General features: G+C 53.2%; 1 protein-coding gene across 3 annotated transcripts in view; it reads left to right on the top strand.

Moving 5' to 3' along the window:
- Nucleotides 1-20,333: 20,333 nt before the first annotated feature.
- The window catches only part of PTPRS (protein tyrosine phosphatase receptor type S), a gene marked incomplete at both ends in the record, with an annotated part of 97,239 nt that continues 92,921 nt past the window's right edge, over nucleotides 20,334-24,651 (top strand). For all 3 annotated transcript variants that reach the window (XM_082011071.1, XM_082011067.1, XM_082011066.1), the window contains one exon: nucleotides 20,334-20,421. In XM_082011071.1, the coding sequence (XP_081867197.1) occupies nucleotides 20,334-20,421 (88 nt within the window). The remainder of the gene's footprint in view (nucleotides 20,422-24,651) is intronic.

Here is a 24,651-nt window from a genome sequence, read left to right as displayed (position 1 = left end):
TTGCCAATACCTTTACCTTGATTTTTCTGGCTGTTGAAAAAGCCGTAAAGGCCTGGAGGACTTGAGTTCAAATGACTGGTCTGAATGTCTCTCCCTGGAAGCTATGGAAAGCAGTACTTGCAGTCCTGTTTGAACTTGTTAGTTGACAAGTTAAAAGGTTGTTTTGACCCTTCAGGATATTTTAAAAAAATATATTTCTTTCACCTTCCTTCTCCCAGTTTTATGAGAGGGCCGAGCCAAGAGTGTTGTATTCAGCAGTAGGAGTGTAATTACAGCAAGTCTGGGCGAGCAATTCTCCCCCAGGGCTGTTTCATAATCGGTTTTTTACTTCTCCCCCCCCAGCCATGTTATTGCTCTTACTCCTCCACCTCCCCACGCACGTGCGATGCCGCAGCAGCTGCGGGACCCCACTCCTTCCCCCAGAGCCCTGGTGGGAGCGGTCCGGTTTTGCAGGGGGATGCGGCCCTCACACGCAGGAAGCAGATGAAGCGAATCGGAGCCGGAAAGGAGCAGCCGCCAGCAGGGTCTGCCGCCAGCCGACCCCGAGCCATCGCCGCGGAGCGGCTGGACGGGGCCCAGCGCAGCTGCTCTGGCCGGGGGAGCCGGGCCCAGCTTTAAGCCCACGTGTCTGTGCAGGCTTGAGCAGGGCAGGACCAGCGGGCAGATGGAGTGCTGCCCGCCCGGGAAGCGGCTCCCAGCTCCCCGTGCCCGTGGTGCGGCTCGGTGGGGTGGGCATGTTGGGCGCGTGCCGCCGGCGGGGCTTTGCGAGCTCTCACTTTGCTCGTTTGTGCTGCCTTTAATGAGCAGAGAAGGTTTCTTTTTGCGTCTCGCCTCTTGGAAAGCGCCTGTCTCCTGCGGAGGCTGTGCTGCCTCGGCGGCTGTCGGCCTGCGCACCCTCGGTGTCTCGGGCCCTCCCCAGAGAGCACAAGGACGAGGAGGCCCGGGGAGCAGCGGGTCTCACGGCATGTCTCCGTCTTCCTGCTCTGAGCGGCGTGGGTCTGGTTACACGCAGCTGCTGGGCGCCGTGCACCCCGCTGCAACACTGCTTGCTTTTTGGGGGGTAAAAAGAAGCACTGACCGTTTTTGTGGGTGAGAGCAAGTGTGATCAGCTCAGTCTCCTTTGCCGCTTCTGCCAGCGGGATCTGAGAGTGTTGGAGAAACTGGGGGATGGATGTACAGCTCTGCCACTTCCTTGCTGTGTGACCTTGGTCATGCTCAGCAGCGTATAGGATGTGAAATCATTATTCCATGGAGAAGATAGAGCGTGGCATGTACCCTGCTGTTCACCCGTGGCACCCCGGCCCCCCAACTGCCCCGTGGACCAGCTCTCCTGCCCACATGGCCACCTCTGGCACATGTCTGTGCGGCACTTCCCTGGTGTGTACAGGTGCTTTATGGGTGTACATCCTCTGTCTGAAGGGGTTTTCTTTAGGGGTGGCTGCCATTAACCCACCCGAGCGCATTTTCAACCAAAACGAGCATGTGAGCAGGAGCATGGAGGAGGTTGACGGTGCTTCTGCCTCCACAGCGTGGTCTGTCTTGGGCTTTATGAATGTGAATTGAGGTTTGTGGTTCCTCATTACAGAACAGGATATTATCCCTGTGTTTAAAGAGGTGAGGGGCGAGCGAGCGAGTCCCCGTGGTGCAGACGTGGGGCTGGTGGCCGAGGGCTGCTCTCTGCCGCCAGCTGCTGGAGGAGGGCCAGGCTCAGGCTGGAGCAACACCATGGCTGTGAACAGAGGAAAATGCCAAAAGAAATCATGAATGCTTTGCTTCTGCAGGCGAGCTTTCTTGGGCTGAAATGGGTGCCTGAGAGTGCCTTGCTGTGCTCACTGCCTTGTGCCCGCTTTATTTAATCGCCAGCCTAACCGAGCCCTCTCCGGCCAAATACCAAAGCTGCTTGGCGTCGTTGCCAGCCAGGGGCACGCAGCAGCGCCTGGGGAGGTTGGAGGCATGTGTGGGTGTACAGAGCTGCAAGTGCATTTGTGGAGCTGCGGTTCCTCCCGTTCCCTAGCCAAGGTCTCTCACCCCAAGTTTCTTCCACCTCGAGGGCTGTGTTTTGGGGCCCCTTGGCTGGGGGCTGGAGGGGCAGCAAGCTGTGCCTGAGACCCGCGGCGTCGGCACCTCCTCCTGCACCTGAGAAACTCCCTGGTTGGAAAAGGTCCTAAACGCTCCGCTCTTCCTGGGGCCAGACCGCAGCTTGTGGCTTGATTTGTTGTTGTCCAGGGAAGAGCCGGTGTCTTTGGGGTCTGGTATTCCCCTGTGCAGCTGTGCCTTTGCAGCTCATCTGGAAGGCTGGATTTATCCTGGAATAAACTGGATGCAACCCCTGATTGGTTCTGCTGGAAGAGCAATGATCATCAAAGTCCCCTTAATACTCAATTAGTCTGTCTGCCCAAGGCTTTAAAATTGGTTAGATAAACCGCATTAAAAGTTAAATCTGAATTAACCTTTCCTTGCATAGGCGACCCCTTGGAGCCCTGACTGCAGCAAAGCAGGGCTGGGTGCAGAGCACAGGGGGAGGCAGCCCCTTTCTGGGGCCAAAGTGGGTGCATTTGGGTGCATTCCGCTCGCAGGACACCCGTTACAGCAGGGCTGCTCCTCTCTCCTTGGCTCAGCCCTGCTGCGAGCTGACCTTTGGCACAGGGCTGCTGCACTGGGGTATTTTTAGAGAAGATAAGAGCGATGGCAGGGGAGAGGGCTCCGTTCCAGGGAGCTCCGACTCTTTAATTATATTTTTGGTCTAGAAAATTATATGGTTCCTAGAGCGTAAATAGGGAACGTATGGAAGGTAATTGCACCTCTGGGTGCAGATTAGGCGGTAGCAGGGAGAGGCTGTGTGGAGGCCGGGATGAGAGGGAATTGCTGGGCAGAGGGAGAGCGAGAAGCCAGCTCCTTGGGGCAGCTGGGCATTGCCCTGCTGCGGGGCGGCTGCACCCTGGACGCCAGCGGGACCCAACAAGTGCCTGGCGTTGGCCCAGCCCCATAAAGGTGAGGACCAGACCCCTGAGCCACCCCACTGCCATTAGTCCCTGCGTTTTGAGGGCAGTTTCTTTCAAACCCGGCTCGGGGAGTACCTAGCCGGGGCCTCCCTGGGCACGGAGGCTGGGCCAGGTTTACTGGAGATGGTGGCACTCTGCCCCCCGCCTCTGGCTGGTGTGTGCCCCAACCTGCACTTGGCTCCGTGGGCTGGAAAGAAATTAAAACATGTTTTCATGCTTGTGCCTTCCACCCTGCTCAGGAGTGGGGTACACGCGAGGAGAGAGCCTCGACTTTTCTCTGTGTTTTCTTTTTCTTTAGCGCTGCCCTGATTTCAGATTTGTAATCCAGAAGTGCACGGGTGTGGGGCTTGGCATGCATCCCGCACCGCTGCATGCTGCCAAAAAAGATGCTCTCATTCTGCAGCAAAAATGGCCAAAGCAGGAGCTTTTTCTTTTAAGTGCCTGTTTTATATGGACAAGCTTAATGTTTGGTGTGTCCTTTTCTTTTAAAGAACTCATTAAGTTAAAAAACACCCAAAGCTCTGCGTTGGCGGCAGTGATTTTCTGCGTGGTTCGCTCTCCCTTCCCTCCTTCCACGAAGTGCGAGCGATTTGGATGGAGGATCCTGCAAACAAAGAGAAGGGTGTGAGCTTGGGCTGCCGCCGCGCGTGCCCAGGAGGATGGTGAAGGGCAGCGCTTTGAATCCGCCGGCTGCTGCTGAGCGTGACTGGTCTTGCAGAGCCGAGTACCTGAAGCAACGAGAGGCGAAACCTTCATTAGGTGCAGAAGCGTGAGCAGGGACCTGTGGTAACCCTGTCCTCGCATTTGCACGGTTCCCTGCTAATAGAGGCAAGGAGGTTTCTCTAGGTGGGACCTCATGGTCCAGGCAACTCCCTCCCAATCCCTGAAGTCCTGATGTTCTTGGGTCTAGAAGCCTGTATTCGGGGTGAGTCCAGCAAACTCTTTGCTTGAGAAGAAAATAAAAGGTCTTGATGATGGGAGGAAGCCTGGCTGCTGGTGCTGGGAGATAGGAAAGGGCCTCTGGAGAAATCAACTGGGATTGGATAAGGAAATTTGGGCTTCAGTCTCAAATCCGTCTTCGGCTGCAGTTTGTGAAGCAGTTTTGCAGAGCCTTCCCCCAGCCTCCATCCTCCGATTTAACCCTCCACCTGGCCAAGTGCTGGAGGTGTGGGATTTTCCCCCCCCGCCTTCTTCCTCACGGTTCCCAGTATAAATACATGGAGCAAAGCCGCCAGCTCTGTTTACTGAACACAAATAGAAGATAAAATAGTGGAAAACTAATTTTTTCATGCTCATTGGTGGGAAAGATTAAAATTATGCAAATCCTCGGCAGCGAGCTTGGTGCAGAGATAAGGGGATGTTCAAGTCGGCTGGCTGCCTGCTAATTCACTCATTGAAAAAGAAATGAGCAGGAAAGCTGTGATCAGCGTCACCGGCCCCTCATCGTGCTCACAGGGCTGGGATTTCTTTGCTGTGCTGGGAGGAGGAAGCTGAACAAAGGAAACCTTTTTTTGGAGGCGTGCAGGATCCATGCTGAGATGCTCACCCCAAAATCACGTGTCTGCCCATGCGCCAGCCATGATTGCTGCCTGATGAGCTCTGGGATGTAGCACCTAGACCTTGTCCAGGGCATTTCTGCCAACCTCCAGACAGTTTGCAATGACCTGAAAACCCCTAAGAGTGGTGGGTTTTCTTCCCCCTAGCATGATGATTCTGGGGGTGAATCGGGTGAAATCTGCCACCTTGGTGCTTTGTTGGATGCCATGAGCAGAGCAAGGCTGGCACCAAACACGCGCAATGCCGGTGCTTGGTGCTTTCTGCTGCACTGGTGTGGCTCTTGGGAGGCTGCAAGAAGCAAAGTGGGACTCAACAGCAGTTCACTAACGCAATATGAAGGGTCGTGCAAGGCAGGGAGAGGGCAGGTCTGTGCCGTGGGCTGGGTCTGGACTTTACCCCACGATCCCCCCCGATGAAACGGTGCCCATCTCTCCCCTGGAGCCACCCACTTTGTAGTGGAAAGCAAGTCTTGAAATTCCCCGTATGGGCACATGAGTTTTTTGCAAAGCAGCAATGCTGTGGGGGTTTTCCTGGGATGAAAGGCTGTGTGTGTGTGTCCGTGAAGGATCAGGGTATGTGCAGATGTGTTTGCGGTCAGGAAAAAGCGAGTGTGAAGCAGCATCCCATTGCCCCCCTGACTGCGGGTCTCTGACTCAGCCCCATGCTATGGCTGAAGGAAAGATTTAACTCCTTTTGACCAAACTGAGCCTGTAGTGCCGGAGAGCATTAGCTGCCCACCTCTCCCCTCCCGGAGAGAGATTGGGGCGAATGGTGGGTCTCTTGCTTCTTTTCTGCACACTTTGCCCAGCGCAGGCTACTCGGCCATCCGGCCCGTGCATTTATTTCTTGAAATCTCTCAAGACGATGCTGGTGTGCGATGCCCGGCACAGGGGAGACCGGTACCCCCTGGAAACCGAAACCCTGCGAAGCAGCTCAAACTGCCGACCGTGCGAAGGCACCCGGAAAATGATGACGGCTGCTCATCATGCTGGGAGAGGGACCCGGTGCCAGCGTGTGTTTTTGGAAGGGTTTGTCTGACTTCCTGTCAAATCAATATTTATTCACAAATCTATTTGTTTGCTTTTGTCACTGAAAACTCTTGTGGGGGTTTTTTGTGTGTGTGTGTACTGTTTTGTTCCCCTTGTGTATTTTTGGCTGCGCAAGTGCTGGCGAGAGGGGCTGCTACAGCTTTTGCTGGCTCCAGTCGTTCCAGCTGCTTCTCCTAACCCATGGTTTTGAGCCTCTTTTGTGAGGAGGGACTCGGCTGGCAGCTCTCCTCCAGCTGGGCACGTCTTTCTCCCCGCTCCCCCCACGCACCCTTGGGCTGGAGGGGACAGTGCTGCCGGGACTGGAAGGGGTTGACCTTAGCGAACGTGGACAGCGTTTTTCCATGGCTGCGTTATGGATCACAGTGGATGAGGAGCGTGGAAGAGATCAGCTGCCCCCCAAAACGCTGTGACAGTAGTGGTGCTGGCTCTGGACCTGTGCGTTTGGTTTTCCTTCATCTCCGTAGCCGTAGCCAAAGCCATTGCTGGTTCATGGGCACGAGGGGAGTGTGCTCTGGGTCCTGGGGGGTGTGGGACACCCCCGGCATCCACACGAGCGCCCCGGTTGCAGGAGCTGCCTGGATCGCAGCGTGCCGTGCCACAGCCCCTGAGCCGTCCCGTGCAGCGCATCTGCCCTGGCAGCCTGCCTGGGAGCGGGGGGGTGCGTGCGCGAGTGTTTCCCTCCAGGCCTGCCATCGTACTGAACTTTCACCGTCGCCACGAACCTTCCCGTTGATCTATTTTTCCATTTCACCGTGCGTGACACAAATAACGGCCTGAGCTTCGCCCTCCCTCCAGCCGCTCTCCCCCTTCTCTCTGCCTCCATCCCCTGACTCGCTCCCCACCGCCTGAGCCCATCCCGCTGGAGTTTGCGTGCTCTCACTTTCCGGCTGGTTTATTTGCGCAACCATAGTGCTTGGTGTACAGATGGGGACCGCGGGTGTAGCACCTCTCCTTTGCATCCAGCTGGCGCGGGTCCGGCTGTTCGCGGAGCTCTTTACACCTGCTAAAAGACATGTCTGATGGAGATGGTGCCATGATGCAGGCACAGCCCCGGGCCAGGGGCTGGAGCTGCAGGTGGAATAAAAAAGGGGTTTTTTAGCAGTCAGCCGAGGCCCTACAGTGCTCCCGAGCACCTTGGGCACGAGGAGAGCGTTGCCTCCTCCTGGGGTTGTCTGCAGAGCCCCGTAGCTGGAATATTATTTATCTCCCACTAGCCAAATCACGCAAAGCTAAATTGAGCTGTGGCAGGCAAAAGTGCGAAGCATATTATTAGGAACAGGGAGCTCTTGTTCCACAGCTGCTGCTGCTGCCGCTGCCGTTCGTAATTAATGTTTGAGGAATTGCAGATCTTCATTAGGAGAACAATTAGATTAACGAGAGAACCCGAGCTGAGGCTGTAGTGGGAAAGGGTTGGGGGGAGGCTTTAAAAACAAAATAAAATCCCTCCCTGGCACCCTGCCTTGCTGCGCCCGAGACGTGCCGATGCTCTCGGAGGTGTGCCCGGAGGAGACCAGTCCTTTCTGCTCGAGCAGTGACAGGCGCTAACGGACTCGCGTGCGGGGCAATCGTTAAGGAGAGGAAAGAAGCAATCTACGATTGTCATAAATATTTAAGGCAGCCCAGCACCCATCATTCGGCCACGGCACCAGGTTATTAACAGAGAGAGTGCTGGGCGAAGGCTGCTCAGGGCTTAGCGAGGTCCTGGGCTTCCATCGCTAAAAGCTTTTAATTGGTGTCCTTGTTACTGGAAACAGCAACCCCTCCAAGGTGAGAGCCACCCTGGCCATCGGGTATTGCCTTCAGGGTCTGGGCTTTAATTCAGGCCAGCGAACGGGCCTAAATTTGAGAGATATAAGATGATGCTTAACACTTTTTTTCAGCAAGAGGTGTTTGGGGTTCCCCCCACCCCTTATTTTCTTCAAGAGGTGTTTGGGGTTCCCCCCACCCCTTATTTTCTTCTCTGTGGGCTCCCCCATGCTGGGGCCGCCCGTGCACCTGCAGCGGGTTTGCCCTCGCGCCGCGCGGCCGGTGTAAGGTGCTGCACAACTGGCTGATGCGCCGGATGCAGCAGGAATCTGCTCAGGATAAATGAACCATTTAGAGAGGTTGTAAAATCATAGAAAATAACGACAGAAGGGAGGTGGGAAGGTCAATTAGTCCCTCTCGGTGGCCCAAGGCGGCATTGGCGTTTGGAAGTCGTTTGAGGCAGAGCATGCCTGGCCTTCTTAAAAACAGCTAGCGATGGTATTCCCGTCGCTGGGCTGCGCTCGCCGGCTGCCTGCGCTGCCTGGCTGCGCCCCGCCGCCGGCTCAGCCCCACACAGCCTCTTCCATGGGGCCCCAGCGATGTCCGCCCCGTGGGAAATGTTCCGTGTGGTTCCTCCGGACCGACCACACCGTCCCCCGCTTCTGGTGAAAGAGGGAGGATGGGGGATTCTCATCTCCTCTTGTTTTAGGAAATTTGAGCACAAGAAACTCTGTTTTCCTGCAAGGTGGAACCCCTGAGTGGTGCAGAGGGGTCTGTGCCAGGATGGGGGAAGCTGTGGGTCGGCTCCCAACAGCAAAGCGTGTGGGGGCTCAGGGTGGGGTGGGGGGTGTAAAACCCGAGTGTGTTGCAGAGTGGGCTCATCTCCATTTTGCCCACCTCCGCTCTCCTTGTGCGGGGAGAACGGGGAAAGCTTTGCCTTTCAGCGGACGGCAGATTTCTCCCTTCAGTAATTGATGGGGGCAGAAAAAGTTGCATTTCCCGGTGACTCCAGATGGTGCAGCGAGAATAAAAGCATTTTCTGCAATATGGTGGCTTTTGCGCGTCCGAAGGGGAGATTTGTTGTTGGACCCGTTCCTGTTTGGCTCGGTGCCTCAGAAGATGGACAAGTCATTACTGAGCGCTCTCACTGGCTGAGCGGGCGAGGGGTCGTGGGCTCTGGAAAGCTTCCTGCAGCCTCACTCATCAAGAGTGAAAGAATCTGCTTCTATGAGGCAGCGCTCCTCCTGCCCTGCTGAAAATGGAGGACAAAAAGCATCCTTCTCCCTGGCCAGGCTTAGCAACCATCAGTTGCATGCTGATGGTCTTCACCTGCTGAGTAAATATTATTGCATGTTTAATTCATTGTCCGCTTCTCACAGGGGCGTGCATGCATGTGCACGTGTGCTGTTCGGCATTACGAAAACACCCAGCCTACTCAGAAGAACCTCTTTGCCTGATCTTTGTGACGACTGACTGGTAACAAAGACACTTAGGTGATCTCACCAGCTTGTTAAAAAACCCCTTATGCTGGTTTAAAGTAAAATATAAAATGACGTGCCTACCAGGTAGAGGCTTTTTGAATCCTGGGTAATGGGTAGGTTCTCCCAGGGTCCTCTCTCAAGCTCCGTTCCTACAGCCTGCTGTAGGAGGGATATTATCAATCTCCAAATGCTTATAAATGTTTTAAGCCGCCTCTGATGCATCGCTGGTGTGGACAGGCTGTGTATGGGTTGCTTTATCTTAACCAATGAAACGCAGCTACCTCTGGGGTGGGATGTCTGTTAGCCCGGCAGGACCCTGCTGCTGCAGCTGCTCAGAGCAGCAAGGGAGGAAAATCATATTTAATAGAAGTAAGCCAGCGGGGCGAGGTCAGGCTGTCAGGCAGGAGCTGGAGTATCGCGAGGATGATGTTACTCCCAATTTCTGCTTTTCTAGCAGCCTCTTAATTTTGCTTCTCATATTGAAGGTAGAAATTGCAGCAAAGCCCTGCCTGGCCGAGCGGCTCGGCTCAGGAGCATTCCTGGCTTGCACCGCTCAGGCGTTGCCATGCGCTGGTGTGCTCTGTGGGCTTTCATTCCGTGCATTAAGGCAACTCCTGAAGGCACCTGCTAGAGATGGGGCTCTCTACAAGGATGTGACAAGAGCCAGAGGCTTCCCTAGGCAGACAGGCCAGAATTAAATCAGAGGGAAAGCAAGCACGGAGCGTGGATGCGGCTTTCTAGTCCCGTTGCTGACCTTGAGCAGTGCAGCCTAAGACTCTGTCCAGTCTGCTCTGGTGTCTGCTGGTCTGCAGGGCTCCACCAGCCCAAGTAGTGACCTAGCATCCTCCCAGCTTAGCTCTTAAATTCAGATGAGATCATGGCAGCGAGTGATGGATGGGGTTTTTTTTCTTTCTCTCCTCTTTTCTTAATCTCCCCTGGCTGGTGGGTCTGAGACACAGGATTCCTGCCAGAGCAAGGGAAGGGATTTGCTCATCTTCTGTCTTGCAAGCTCAAAACCAAATCCTCTTTATGGAGTTTAACCCCTTGAGTTGGCTGGCGGGGCTGGAGTGCCTGGCAAGGAAATGGTGGGGGGAGAGATACTGAAGGAAAAGGCAGGGAACTAGAGAGGGAGAGGGACCGGGCATGGCACCCCTGAGCCCTCGGTACCCAAGGGGTGCAGTCCACCTTTGTGTTGGTCTCGATTGTAGTGTGCTTGATCCTGGGGTGGAAAAAACACATACGGAGATGCTGATGGGCTGTGGCTGTGGGAGCCGTGCTGCCCTGTGTGCTGGCCGGTGCTGGGTCCCCGCGGCGGGGTGGGGCGTCCCCGATGTGCAGAGGTCGGGTGAAGCAGAGTGGATGAACATCCTCCCGTGCAGGGCTCCCGAGCAGCCTGCCACAAAACCCGGTGAAGACAGCACTTACTAATAACCTTGATTAACTTTACTTACTGGTCACTAATCAGCAAGATGCAAGCCGTGGCGGCGAAGCCGGCTCTGCGGTGTGGAGCAAGAAAGATGAGCCTCTATCCCTCTCACTGCTGCTCAGGATCCCCGTCTGCGCTTGCTGGGGGATATGCTGGTACGGTTGTGCTGCGCAGAGCAGCCGCACTCGCCCTCCTGTTTCCAACGCTGCTTCTAACCCTTCCTAATTGAAGCACGACAGTACCTTTTTCATGGGGCATGAGGAAACAAAACAGATCATCAGCTGCACTGTTGCCACGATGATTTTCATTTACCACCAAGTAGTAACTAGGCTAAACGTTGCATGTTTGCTTCACTATTTTTATTTCCTCTCATTTGTTTTTATGCTGATAAGCAGAGTGTGTGCAGGCGGCTCCATCCTCATGCAGGGACCGCAGCACTCCTGTGCCATCTCCCAGTCCAACTACCCAGGGATTTGCAGACAAGAGTGGCCATGTCACTTAAAGGCCGTGGAAGGAAATATATTTTTTCCTTTTTTTGTTTCCCAAGGCTTTTGGCTTGCCTATGTGTCGGCTTGAGCTGTTCAAGCCTCTGAGGTTTAATTGCCTCTTCCTGAGTGAGAAAGCAGGGGTGGTCCCTCTGCATCTCTGGGCCATGGGATACCCTAAAAATGATAAGCAGGGGATTAAGTTTTCCTCTGTCTCAGTGTATATCCAGACCAGCTCCATGTTAGTCCACAGGAGCCTCTCCGGGTTCAGTGGGGTGTGAGGGAGCAGGGTGCTTGCCTGGGTCTGTAGTGGTTAACTGAAATTCTCCAGGGTGTTGTGTTTGGAGAGAGTTTTGTTGTTTGGTTTTGGCCTGAGGTGTGCGTGTGTGTGATTTGGGGATTTCTGAGGTTATTTCTATTGTAGCTTACAGTATTGGGGACTGTGTCTACCTGGGGAAAAAAGGAGTCATGCAAAATCTGGGCAAAGCCGGGGGTGTTAGTGCCTCCCTCCCCGGGGTGATGCTGGTGGCAGAGGGGTGCCTGCTCTGCATGGTAAGCTCCTGTAAGAGCACCAAGAGGGTCCCACTGCCTCCCTCCCATGGGGCCCATCAAGCTGCCTGGGTGCTTGGCATCAGGTTTGATGGAGAGCTCCGAGGAGCCCAGGCACGGATGGAGATAATAAATGGAGGCAATCGATCAGCGATTGCCTGTAATGAGAAGGTCGTTCTTGCGAGAGGGCTGGTGACATCCTACGCTGGTCCAGTGCCCTGAGCTGGAACTGATAAAGTACCCCCATGTTCCTAATTAACTTTCTTACTTTAATTTTTTTTTTCCTTTTTTTTCCATCTCTTTTCTGTCTTCTGCTTGGGCTGAAGGCTGGTGAAAGACGCTTTGCTTGGACACAAACCCATAGCTGCAGGAAGTGAGCTGGTTGCATCACTCGGCTGCAGTCCTGCCCTGGAGTGATGGACCTCTGTGGGGCAGCGACTGGACTTCCACACTCCTGGCCCAGCTGCTGAGGCTGGGCACCCACTGCTTATCCTCGGGAGAGGGTTTGCATGAGACTCTTTGGTACTACCTACCTGTTTTGTGAGGAAGCAGCTTGCGTTGCACTCAGAAGGCAGCAGAAGTCTGCGCAGGAGCCGGAGGAAGGCCAGGCAGGTTTCTGTCAGTAGCTGAGCTGCCGTCAGTGAGGAGCAGCGTTGTCAGCCCCAGAAACGGGGTTTGTCCCCCCTGCTTGCACAAGGTTTTGGGGTCAGAGGGGGCTGCTGCTCCCTCCTGCTGCTCACGGCAAAGGGAGTCCCCATGCAGACCTGGCGGAGAGGGCGAGTGGTTTGGGGGGTGGAGAAGGTTGCAAAACACGGCGGCACCCAAGTTACTACGTAAAGGGAGCAGTAAGCCAAAGCTGGAGGGATTAGCCTGCTCGGAGGGACAGATGCCATCTGGATGGGCTCTTCCCAGTACAGGTCATCTTCCTGCCATGCTGCAAGTCAGAAAAGCTTGGTTCCTCATTGTTTTTCTTGTACATTCTTAGTTCGACACACACAGATGTCAGTCTAGGAAGTCTTTCCTCCCCAGGAAGGTAGAGCACTGATCTGGGATGGAAAAATGCTTTTTCTTAGTGTGGACTCCAGACATGAGAAATTCTGTTGCACCTTTGCTCAGAATGGTGGTGGCTATTGTTTGGTGGGACTCTTTGTTGAGTTTTTTTCCTTTTCCTTTTCCTTTTCCTTTTCCTTTTCCTTTTCCTTTTCCTTTTCCTTTTCCTTTTCCTTTTCCTTTTCCTTTTCCTTTTCCTTTTCCTTTTCCTTTTCCTTTTCCTTTTCCTTTTCCTTTTCCTTTTCCCTCTGCTTTGTTTGAGTGGTGGTTGATACCTCTGATTTAGAAAAGGTCCATGATGATTATGGCCACTTTGCCCAGGTCGGGGAAGGGACGGCTGTGATGGGGAGAGATGTTAGCGCTCCTACCAGCACAAGAATTTCGGAGCAAGGACTTATGTAAAGGGACACAGACCTGCAGGTTGCTAGTGACCAACATGGCTATGAACAATGTCACGTCCCTTGTGAGGAATGGTGTGTGTATGCAGGAACTGCAGCCTGGTGCATTTGCTGTAGGTCAGAAGTGGGCATATATTCCTTTTCTTTAGACTTATTCAGGAATCCCTACCTGCTGAAAACGTTTGTGACAAAGGAAGAAAAGATCTTAGTGGTTTTTTTAAATCCTATGTCGTGTTAGCTGGCAGTGTACCTAGTGTCCCAAAGGCCAAAGCGTTTTGGTGCCGAGTGTGTGCTCCTTTGCTAACCTGTGCTTCCCCGCTGGTCTTCGAGCACATTGCAATATCCCGGTGTCACCCATCTGCCCGGCTCCCAGGCTTGGGGTGCGGGTGCTTTGGGAGGGGGATGTTGGTGATTTTCTCTCTAGCCTTATTTTCTCACAGATCATGTTTATTCCCCTTGCGGAGGCTGGCTGGCGCGCTGTGCTGAGGATGCTGTGAGATGAGGCTGACGGACGATTATTTACCCAGTGCTGTCGGCGTGCGCGTGGCGAGCGCGGAGATGAGATGCAGTCTGTGCCCCAAGGAACTCCCAGTCTGTCAGGCAGCTAAGCTGGGGCTAATGATGAATGACTTCCTAAATAAATAAATAAAGCTCCAAGGCCCGAAAAAAGAAACGCAAAGTATTACCCTGAACCACAAGGAAATGTAGTTGTCGACGGTCGCTGATGCTGCCAGGCGCTCAGCGGAGGTCTGCGATGGGTTGTTGGTAAATGCTGAAGGACGGTGTGTTTGTGTGTGAGCGAGGGGAAGGGGTTGGGGCATAGGGGAACATCATCCTGGGTCAGATTCTTCCCTCCCTTAGTGGGAGGCTGCGCCTTTGTGCATCCCAGAGGAGAGCCCAGCTCCTGCCCTGCGTGCACAGAGGCAGAGGAGAAGCCACGTCTGCAGCTCTGTGCCGTGCCCAGGAGGATGCTGCTGGGATTTCTGGTGCTCCAGCATTGCCTCCCTCTCGCTGGCGATGCTGCTGCCGGCACAGGCTTTCTGCTCTGCCTTCACTGCAGCAGGGGTGGTCCCTCGGGGCCCTCCCAGGGCTGCAGCCACAGCACCCTACAGCGTGGGTGGGCTCGGGCTTAACAGGGGTGCAGCCTGGCCAGGGGAGCTGAGCTTCTTCCTCCTCTTCCTCCTCCTCCCTCGCTGCCGGTTGCCTCTGGCTGCGGCGATGTCCCCTCTGCCCCGTCCGTGCTGCGCTGCACCTGCTGAACACTGCCCGGCCGCCGCAGACACGTCACCGCTTGTCAGAGCTGTCCCTGCGGGGAACGTGGGGGGGAAATTAATTTCTCCTGATGACTGGAACCCGACTCAGAGCTCTCCTCTCTCATTTCTCCTGCGGTGACCAGGGCTTAACCCTCGCCATGCCATCGTGTCCCCGGGCAGGGAGTAGCATCTCTTGCAACACCCACACTGCTACACCCCAAAATGCCCCTCATGCCTGTTGCCTGGGGACAGTGCCGGGCACTTTGCATGCATGGAAGGATCTGAAATGCCGCAGGAAGAAAGAAAAAGAGAGCGTGTGCGTGTATGAGTGCGAGCACAGCGAGGGGCAGTATGACTTCATGCTCAGAGCACTGTCTTGGTGTGCAGTTTCCACTGGTTTCCCACATTGTAAAAAGGGATAATGCTGTCTTATTAAAGCATTTGGAGATCTGGGGATGAAAAGCAGCGTATAGGACCAAGACAGTCCTGATCAAAGCTCTTTTTTCTCCATCTGTGTTTGTTTCCCGATGGAAGATAATACTCTGCCTCTTTCTTGTAAATATTTTTTTTAAGATCTAAGTAACTCCCTGATAGATAAACAGTCATGCTTAGCTCTGAAGGATCTCTGCTGGCTGCTGGAATTGTGTTTGCCAAGACTATGGCCAGCATTTTGAAGTGGGTTGGGGAGTTGCGTTCGAGTGTAGAGGGGGAACTGCGTCCGGCAGCTTCGGAGGGGAAGGGGCTGTCTTGGTAACACTCCGACACCTCATTTTTTGGGCAGGACCATGCATCTCTCTGCACAGCCCTTGGAGCTGGGCATCTAGAGCCGCCGGGTAGTCTTGAGGTGAGCTTTGCTGGTGGATGGGGCTTGTATTTGGTTTAGGAAGGTGTATTGAAGCGCTGTGGGGAAGATGGGTCCCGTGGAGAGAGGAGGCAGTCCCATGTGCCCCAGCAGAGACTGGTCCCCTGAGCAGCAACAGGCTCCCACATACCCAGGGCGTCTTTGCTGAGCTGAAGTGGCTTAGAAGGCAAAGCCATTTTGGGGGCTTTGCTGGCCCAGTGAGTGTGATTCAGCGGGCATGGGGAGGTCTGCAGAGCGTGAGGAGTCTCCTTGTTGTGGGGGGAAGGATGTGCATGGTTCTGGCACTGGGTCTCACGGGGACTTGTAGCATTTTGCTTTTGTGGCTGGCAGGTTTGTTTTGTTTTTTCTCTCCTCTGAGCTAACCCTGTGAGCAGCAGCAACGAGGCTGTTGGGTGCAGACCCAGCTCCCTGGGTGAGCTTCCCTGGGGGCTCTCCCATCTCTGACCAAGATTTGAGGTTGAGCAGAGGCATCAGCAAGCATCTCCCTCTCTGCCCCGACACTGGCTTTCAAGTGCCTGACAAAGAACTGCGATGGCTGCGGTCTCTCCCCTCCTATTAAATATGGTTTAGCTGGTCAGCATGTTAGTGGGTGAGGGGGAAATGAGTGTCAGAAACACATACTTTGAAGCTCATGTCTTCATGCTCTGTTTCCCCAGGAACAGGGGCTAACACTTGCCAGCGAAGCAACCTGAGTGTGGAGGCATGGGCCACACGGGCTTACAGGGACAGCACTGCATGTTGGCATCTCCTCGCTCCCCGGCACCCACAGGGAAGGTCCCGTGGTGGGGTCCTGGGCCAGGTCCCAGCAGGCAGCTGCCCACATCACACAAGCCACCAGTGCTGGCATCCCCATCCCAGCCCTGGTGGGGCTGGGTTTGCCGAGGGCAGGGTGTTAGATAGGAGCAAGATAGAAATGTGGGGTGGCGGAATTTAAATTTCATCTCTCCCCACCCAGGGGAGGTGACAAATGAGCTAGTGGTTGTGCTAAAAGCTTTTCTTTCTTTCTTTAAAGAGGTTGCTGGGAGGAAATGAAGTGACCCACTGACCTTTGTTAATACGCAGCACAAACTAAGCTGGTGCTGCTGGAAGGAAAAGAGACCTCAGTGCAGCCCTCTGCCTGCAAGGTGTTTGCTTCGATTGATATGTCTAATGGGAATAATTCTCCCGCAGCAGCTACTGAAAATGAAGATGTTTAATCATCCGCTAGATCTGTGCGGAACTTTTTGCAAAGGATTTCTGTAAAATCGCCCTTCTCCTTTTTGCGTACAGGTGAAACAGAAGAGAAGCCTAAATGCATTTTTGTGATTTTTTTTTTTCAAGTTGTTGTAGTCTAATGAATCTGAAGTGAAGGCGTGATCCCTCTCTCCTGGATTTTTTTTAAATGCAGAGCAAACGTTTCAGTTGCTGGCTCCATGGGGGCCGAGAAAAAGTAACAAATGGCAAAATACCTGCATAGCTCTGACCCATCCCAATCTCTGTAGCTGTGCAGACACTTGTTTTTAGCAGTATTTCCCACAGGCTCCTTCTTTAAGCAGCAGGAACCAAGCGAGCCGAACTGGTCTGTAGATGAAGTCCCCTCCTCCTGTATCCCCTTGGATACCCAAAGTAGCTTAAGGGAGTTAGATGCCCAGCACCCTCTGAAATGGGAGTTACTGGGAGGAAAATCTTCAAAAGCATCTTAGCAGCTTAGGTTAAGTCCCTTTGACTCTCAATGGAACTTAAGCTCTTCAGAAATGTAGGTGCTTTGGAGCATTTTACCCTTTGTGCCTAGCACCCTTGGGTCCTTGGAGATCCCTAGGTCTGTACTGGCTGGAGGAGCCACAACGGGAGGCTGCTGCTTGCGACCGCTCCTCAGTTGTATTGTTTTTAATAACACTCTTCAAGACTCTGTGCCCAGCGCTTACAAGATGCACACATGTACCTAACTTAGAGCTACAGATCAAGCAGTGCACAAGAATGAATGCCTTACAGGAGCTCTTTTACTGTAAGAATTAATCTTAGTCCTGAAATGTGACCGTATCTAGCACAAATCTGACCCCACTAGGGGCCATGGCTTCACTTAATTGCATTCTTTAGCAAGGATTGAGGTCTATTAGGTGGTTTACTTGTGTTGCAGGGGATCCTGTGCCAGAGAATTTAGTGAGGCTTTGCAGGTCTGTGGAGCAGCGCAGGAAAACTGCCATTATGTTTACGTGTATGGTGCCAGGAGCTTGGCTGGATGCTCAGCAGACAGGCAAGAGGAGTGATGCAAACCTGCTTCAGAGAGCATAGGCAAGGTAAGCTGTGCACATGCGAAGGAAGGGAGAGGATGGGTGATGGAGCCCTGGTGATTTGAGCATTCGTCAAAGCATTTCCCACTTGAATTCGGCACCGGGGGGAGGGCAGGAGAACCTTGTTGCATGGTGGCTGGGTTTCCAAGTGTTGCTTGTTCAGCGTTGTAGGGAGGAATCGTGCAGTGGATAAGAGTTTGTTTCCGCTCTCCCTACTGCCAAGGTGCTAACCAGAACAGCAGAGCAAACTCCTGTCCCAGTCTCTCCTTGATATCCACAGGGGAGCCAGGTTGGGTGCACATCTTGCTGCTCTGAAAATCCCATGTCCAGGGGGAGACGGCCAGTGATGTACCTGCTCTAAAGGATGAGGTGCTGGATTGAAGTTGACGTGTCCTAATATCTCTGCCAGTACTTTCTGTCTCCGTGAAGGGCTTGGGAAGCACATTAGCACCGGAGCGGAAGTGTCACCCTCTGGCATCTCCTTCTCTGATCTTGGAGCAGTTGCTATATCCCCTTTACCAGACCTTCTCTATCGGAGCCCATTATATGGCACGAAAAGCTGTGCTAGATGTGGGAGAGCAGAGATGCCAGGCTCCTCTCTTCAGAGGAGGTGGAACATTTCCCTGACATGCCTGCGTTCAGCTCCATCATCGGGGGGACTTTGGGGGTATGCTGCACGGGGCGGTGCAGCCTCTTGGCTGCTCTGAGCTGTGGAAGGTCGCTGGTGCCACATTTGGAGAGCAGACGAGGCTCAAGGAGATGTTTGGTGACATTTACTGGGACTGCAGGAGTAGGCGGGGGGATATTGCTCTGATAAAGAAAAACAAGAGTTTCTGAAATGATGGCTGAGCTAGGCCTAGGGGTTTTTTTGCTTAATGTAAAGAACTGAAATGGTTTGGAGGATGCTTGCTCTCTTCAACTCCTGCCCCCTCCCCCTCCAGCCTCGCTGGTGGGAACTAGGAGCTGAAGCACAGAGAAGGGAGCGCAAGCAAACAGCAACTCTGTTCCATTTGTTGTGCTGGCATTGAGACCACATCCCCAGTTTAATTAACAGTTACCATCGCAGCTATTGATAATGTTCCTGGTCTCTGCTCGCCTCTGACAATGACAAAAGAAACCCCAACACGTTGTTCTGTGCCCTGGAACCCTGCGAACCCCACGTTAAGTCTGGTTGGAGCCTCTGTGTGTTTCTCTAAAAGCATCTAGAGCAAACATTTTAAGAGATTCCCAGTGGTACAATTGAGAATTTTTCTCTTTTTTGTGAGGGTATCAGTATTTATGCTTGGTTTCCACAAGCCAGCTCTGAAGCGCGATGGATCTAGACCAGCACAGAGCACACAGCAGAGGCTTTGTAATCCTCAAAGTGCAAGTCCAAAGCTTCTCTCTGAAAAATTTCTCTTTAGGGCCGAGTACATATGAGGACTTCTTGTTTATCCTGGCTTTTCTTTTAATTCTGTACAGTTCAGCCTTGGAGAGTTAATGGGACAGAAAAAGATTAAAATGCCCCTTTACACCGCCTGTCCCGATGGTCTCACACCCTGATGTGTATCAGAAAGCTTAAGCAACCTCACTATCCCCTTAGTCCTTCTAAAGCCTTTGATTGCTGTACAGTATCTCCTACCTGGCTTTTCTCCAAAGGGTGATAAACCCCGTTTTTGATTTTTAATTGGGGTAACTGATAGCAGAAAGGAATCTGTACAGATCTGAGAGCATCCTTCACACACCTCTGGCCCATTATTCTGGTGCTCAGAGTCTGTCTGATGGAGGAACCTCTTAGCTGCCGACCCTACGAGAAGGTTGTGGCTGCAGTTTTCACTCTATTTTCAGCCCTTCTGGGGCAAAGCTTGCCTCTGTCACTGAAGGAAGCGTTTACCAGTATTGACACACAGGACTGGGGTAGTTGCTAAGAATACAGCTCCCTTAATGCCATTCCAGCTTTGCAAAGGGATCAGGATAAAGCTGTAGGCAGGCAGCTCCGTTCGGAGCCAGGAGTTGTCTCCATGGAAATGTGCCGGCAGGACAAGGGGAGCAGGCTGGTGCTGAGCTTGCCCTGTCGCAGCCGTGCTAATATGCCGGTGCTGTCCTGCAGCCATGCTCTGCCATGTCCAGGACAGAAGCGGTCAGGAGAAGATCTCTCCTGCATCCTTTGGAGGTTATGTTTGCTTGCTGTGCCTTTTGGTCCATCAGGATCAACTGTGGTACCCCCTGCTTCAGGCTTTTTCTCTTCCAGTTTTGTATTACCTCAGTAACACGGTTCCATGTGTTGCAGGTGGGGAAACTGAGGCACTGAGCGGGGTAGGGACTGTCAGACATGTATAAAAGCTGCTGTAATCCCAGCCCTGGTAAGAGCCTGGGAGGCTCATCAGCGTGCGTTTGCCTTGCGTGGGCTCTGGGACGCCCACGCTGTTTCCAGGGCTGGGGCTCAGGCTTGCTGCGTTGGGGTGAGGGCTGCGCTGCGCAGAGCCTGCCCGGGCGGGAAGGAAATCCCTCCCCAACAGCACGTATCCTCAGCAGACAGAAGGGGACACAGAGAGGACACCTCCTGCTTCATCTTGCCTCTTGCAGGGGATATTTTTTATTTCCTTTCTGGGTTTTTCATGTGTGAGGTTTCAGTTTTTCTTCCTCCGCCCTGCGCTTTTCTGGAAAAATCGCCCTTTAAGGGGGTCCCTGGGCCCTGTCGGGTCAGATCCCTTCACACTTCATTGCTCGTGTGCTGCTTGGCCAGTGCTGCTTTTCTCCCGTGTTGGGGAGGGGAGAGAAGCCAACGGGTGTTAAACTTTAAACACGGGCTCTGCACCGTTGGTGCCTCCTGATGACGCTTCTCTTTCTTGCGCCATTCCCTCCCTTTGTGTGAGTGCGTGCACGGCAATTCGCCGTTGCCTGCCGAGGCGGGGAGGCTGGAGCAGGCTGGCCTCGTGCCCCCACCAGTCCGCGTGGCGATGGAGCTGGCCAAGTCCTTCGTGGCATCAAGGCGAAGGGCTGCCTGGCCTCCTGTGCACCACAATCGCTTTCTCAGGACCCCGCTGCCTCTCTGGGCTCTGCTTGGCTGCCCTCTCTCTCTGCGATGTCGGCTGCCCTCGTTCCTCCCTCTAAGAGCTCTCCCCTTCGCATTTGTGCATCTGCAGGTGCTGACAACGCTGGGGAGACACTGTGAGTCCTGCTGACCCGGAGCCGTCCCGGCTGGGGCTGAAGGCTGTGGCAGAGAATGAGGATCCTTCCCAGCCCTGGGATGTCTTCGCTGGTCTCCCTCGTGAACCTCCTCTCTGTGCTGCTGATGGGCTGCGTAGCTGAAAGTAAGTGACTCTGCTGTTCCCTGCCCCTTTTTTCCACCCATGCTTCACCTCCCCTGGAGAAGGACAGCACGAGCAGGCTCTAGTGCTTAGAGCCAGCAAACACATCCCCACCTTTGTAGCATTAACGAAGTGCTCAGTACCTGATCATGTCTCTTAATTTTCCAGCATATTTAGCTTTTCACCAGTGCCTTCCTGTTGTTCCCAGTCCTGCCTTAGAGGGACGTTACAGGGCAGCCTGCTTTGAATCTCGGCTTGCCCCTAAGGCTGCCAAAGAGCTGGAGAGAAGGGGAGGGAACTGCCTGACAGCTCTTGCCAGAGCCTTCCTCCCCCTTCCTCTGGCCCCATCTCCACCCAGCTCGCCCAGATTGTCCTCTCCTGCTCTTGCCTTTCAGGCATCTGTCAGACACTAGTGACCGTTGTCATGTTACTCGCTGGGGCTGGATTCAAAAAAGCATCCAAAGAAAGAGTATTATGTTTCATCTTCCCCTGAGTGAGCCAGTTCCAGTTTAACACAGTTTTTATCTTTGCTGCCTTTCAATTCTTGCTTTAAAAAATGAAAAGGGGAAGAAAAAAAAAAAGTGAAAATCTTCAGCGACTTGAATGTAATGTTCCTTCGACATGAAGGCTGATCACTCGGGATCAGTGGGGAATAGACTCTTCCAAGCTGATTGAATTGTGACTTTTTTTCCTCCCCAGCAAAGCTGCTTGAAGCTGGTGAGAGGGCTGCTCTGGTCAGTGTAGCCCTTCACAGCTTTTAGCGTAATCGCTTCGTTATCAGGGTTTATTAAAATGACGCGGTCACTGGGGATTGAATGGATCCTCGGCCTTTTGTTGCTGGGAGATTTTTTTGAACGGTGCTTTTTCTCTTCTCTGCAGTAGACGAATGAGGATATATTTGCCCTTGCCTCTCTCCTGAATTTTGTTCCGTTCATTCTTAGGCCCTCTTTTGCAGGGAGACACATTCATGTGCAGAAAGATAATGTCTTCTTTTGTTCTTTTTTGTTTAATAAGCCCGGGAAGTGAGCCGGGCTCCGGGAGGTTCACTACAGGACCATTTTTCTGGTGTGTAGCTGTGGGTCAATCTGTACCTCAGATGGTGCCGCTGGTGTTCATAAAGACGTACCCAAGCTTCAGTTTGAGCTGCCTGTCTTGAGTAGCAGGAATAGTGCAGTGTTTGGCAGCAAGGCCAAGCTGGCACGAGCCTTTTGCCCAAGTATTTATCCAGGGTCCTACTTGGATGTTGCAGCCAACACTTTTGTAGGTTCTTTATGAGCACCCAGGGTAGATGGTTAAAGCTAGCTGCTGTGTTCCACCTGGACTCAGGGTGACCTTGTTGGCTTGCGAATGTGGGCACTGGTGGCAGGTAGGCTGCTGCCTGCGTTGGCTTCTGCAAAAGCAGGAGACTGCAAGCAGAAATCTCCGTTCCTGGCTCTTTGTGCAGTAGAATCAGGAGAGGAGGGGACGATTACGGTGGAACATCCAGTATTGGGGCTCCAGGGTCCCATTCCTGCCACTGGTTTGATGTAACACTCCTGGCCAAATCACTTTGTCCTCTTGTTTCCAAGGCCCACAGTGCAGCTTTGCAGGTGCGGATGGAGAGTTCATGTGTGTGCAAGTGCCTCTCTGTATGAGCAAAGCCCTGATTCATCTACTGTGATGTCTGAGTGCCTGTGAAAACTGGGGTCCTTTTTTTCTTAAGTGTACACCAAGCCCTGTGTGCTCACTGCTGGGAGTGGGCATTCTGCAGAATCAGGGCTTCTCAAAATCATGGCTGTGTGACTTCACTTTTTCTGTGGATTTGGTTTTCCTGGGAAGAAACCAGCATCTTGTCTGTCCCTGTCTTCTGCAGGGTGAGATTTGCTCAGAGATTCCAGCAGAACTGGGAGATCCCACATGCTGTCTGAGTGCTACAAAGCACTTTTGGTGGAAATGTGCCCTCAGGAAGGGCTGATGCTGATCAGACGCAGAAGGCAGCCGTTGCGTAGCCCAAGCCCTGCTGAAATCTGTCAGTGCTCAGCAGACACCTTGCTGCTAGCAGCCGAGTTTCTCGCTCCTGTAGCTCTGCAGTGTCCTTGGATCCTGAACTGTGAGGTTTTGTGCTTTTTTTTCCTCTTGCTGCTCACAGATGTACGTACTGGAACTTTGCAGGTTGCAGGACTCGGAGTCTGAGGCGGGGCTGCCCTTACCTGCTTGGTGTGCAGATGGAGTTGGGCCGGGCGTTGTTCCTTCTCCTAAGCTGTAGAGCATGCCAGCACCTCCCTGAGCTGTTTGCCCCTGGGGATGCTCCCCGTTATGTGCCAGTTGTTTGGGTTGCTCTGCGGCTGTTGCTGTCTGCCTGGTGATGAGGAGTTGGTAGCTCCTGGGTTCGGAGGGGCTGTTGAATTCTGCCTGGCGAGGTCTGGCCTGTGCCGGGCCAGTCCACAGCATCCGAGCCGGTCTGCAGTGCTCGCCACCGAGGCGTGCGCACAGCAAGCAGCTTTGTCTGTCACAACTGCAGAGACTGTGTGGGGAGCTGTCACTCTGTTCCGACTATGTCCTCTCCCATCGGATGGCCCTGGGCTCTGTCACACTGCCTCTCGCGTAATCCCTTGGCCGGCATCCATTTGGCTGGCGCTTGCCATGACGCTGACCCGATTTCCTGCCCTAATTCACCAGAGGGGCTGCTGGCAAGGTCTTGCAGCCCCCAGGGCGGGCGGTGCCAGCAGCGCCGGGCTGGTGCCCCTGCCGCGGTGGGAAGCCCACATCACAGGTAGGAAAGCCCTGGGACGTTGGCTCTTGGAGGGCACCGTCTTCCCCGCTTCGCGGGGGAATGGCTCCCCTTGCAGCAGAGCATGGGGCTGAAAGCTTGAACCTGCCTCCTCTTCCAGTGCAGCGCTGGAGACGCTGTGGCCTCTGCGATCAAAGGACCATTAAAATCCTTCCCTTGTTTCCTAGGCTAATTGATCTCAGTCAGTGATTTAAATCTTTCTATGGCAGGAACATTCTATTTAAAGGAAACTGCTATTTAAATTAAAGAACCAAAGCACCACACTGCTTTCTGCCTGCTGTTCTTCCTTGTGAAGCTGAAGAGGACAATAATTGAAAGGTATAAGGCAGACCTGTTTCTTCTCTTTTTCTTCAATTGCATATGGACACTTTCTTTGTCTCTTCTCTATGGTCAAGGGCAGCCACAGAACTGGAAATTGCTAACTCCATGGTTATTTTCAATGGCCTGTCATTAAATGGAACACACTATCATTTTATTAAGGGTTCATCTGGTTGTACGAGTAACGTTAAATGGCATTACTGCAGTGAGTCAGGGGAGGCCTTCCCCAAGAGCTGCACCCCAACGTGCTGCACAGCCAAAGAGGCAGGTCTGGTGCCCCGTAGAGCTGATAGAAACCAGACAGCACAGGCAAAAGAGGTCTGGATAAGGGTCCGGGGAGGGAAATAGTTTCCCAAATTGCTGATGTACCTGGGCACAGAACCAAGCCTTGCTGTTTCCCGGTCATGCCCCCAGCCCGAGTCATAAAATCTCTGCAGTGGGCACCTTAAAACGTCTCATTCTGTGCGTACGCAAAATCAGTCTCGCTTTGCTGGCTGTAGCCGGATGGGATGTTTTCCTGCGCATGCCATGCAGAGCGCAGCTGCCTTTGACGGGGGCTTAGGGCAGTGGTCAGGTACTCCTGCCCTCCCGTGCTACCCGAAGGAACGACGCGCCCGCTTTTAAGTGCTCCTCAGTTGCAGATAAAAAGCCACTTACTGTATGGAAATGTGGTAATTTTTATAACTGAAATCAGCATGCTCGCTGTTTTCAAGTGGATTTTTCCCATTGATTAAACCTTTGCGTTTTACAATAGTGCTTTGCTAATTGGTACTTTGCATACACAGAAGGCTGGTGTGTGGCTCTCTCCGCCCCAGCAAAGATTTGATAGCAGATGCAGTAGCGAACATTACTTATTACTTAGGTTTCCTTCCTTTTATAAATCACGTTATAGGACGCTTACTAGCACACTCTGAAGTATTACCATAAATAATTAAATCTAAATTGCAATTGAAAAAATAAAAGAATAAAATCCCTTTTATGATGCATTACCCTGGCTTTCTTCCCTTTTAATTGCCCTTGCTCCATCGTTAATTTGCAGAACCCAGTAATTCATGCCGGGCGCATGTGTGTGGGGGGCTCCTGCGCTCCAGGAGCTGCCATGCATCCGTGGAGGCTGGCGGCAGATGGCAGCGAGGGTTGCACCA

Source organism: Phaethon aethereus (assembly GCF_964289735.1).
Source record: "Phaethon aethereus genome assembly, chromosome: 26".
NCBI lineage: Eukaryota > Metazoa > Chordata > Aves > Phaethontiformes > Phaethontidae > Phaethon > Phaethon aethereus.
This window is presented reverse-complemented; position numbering and strand designations above follow the sequence as displayed.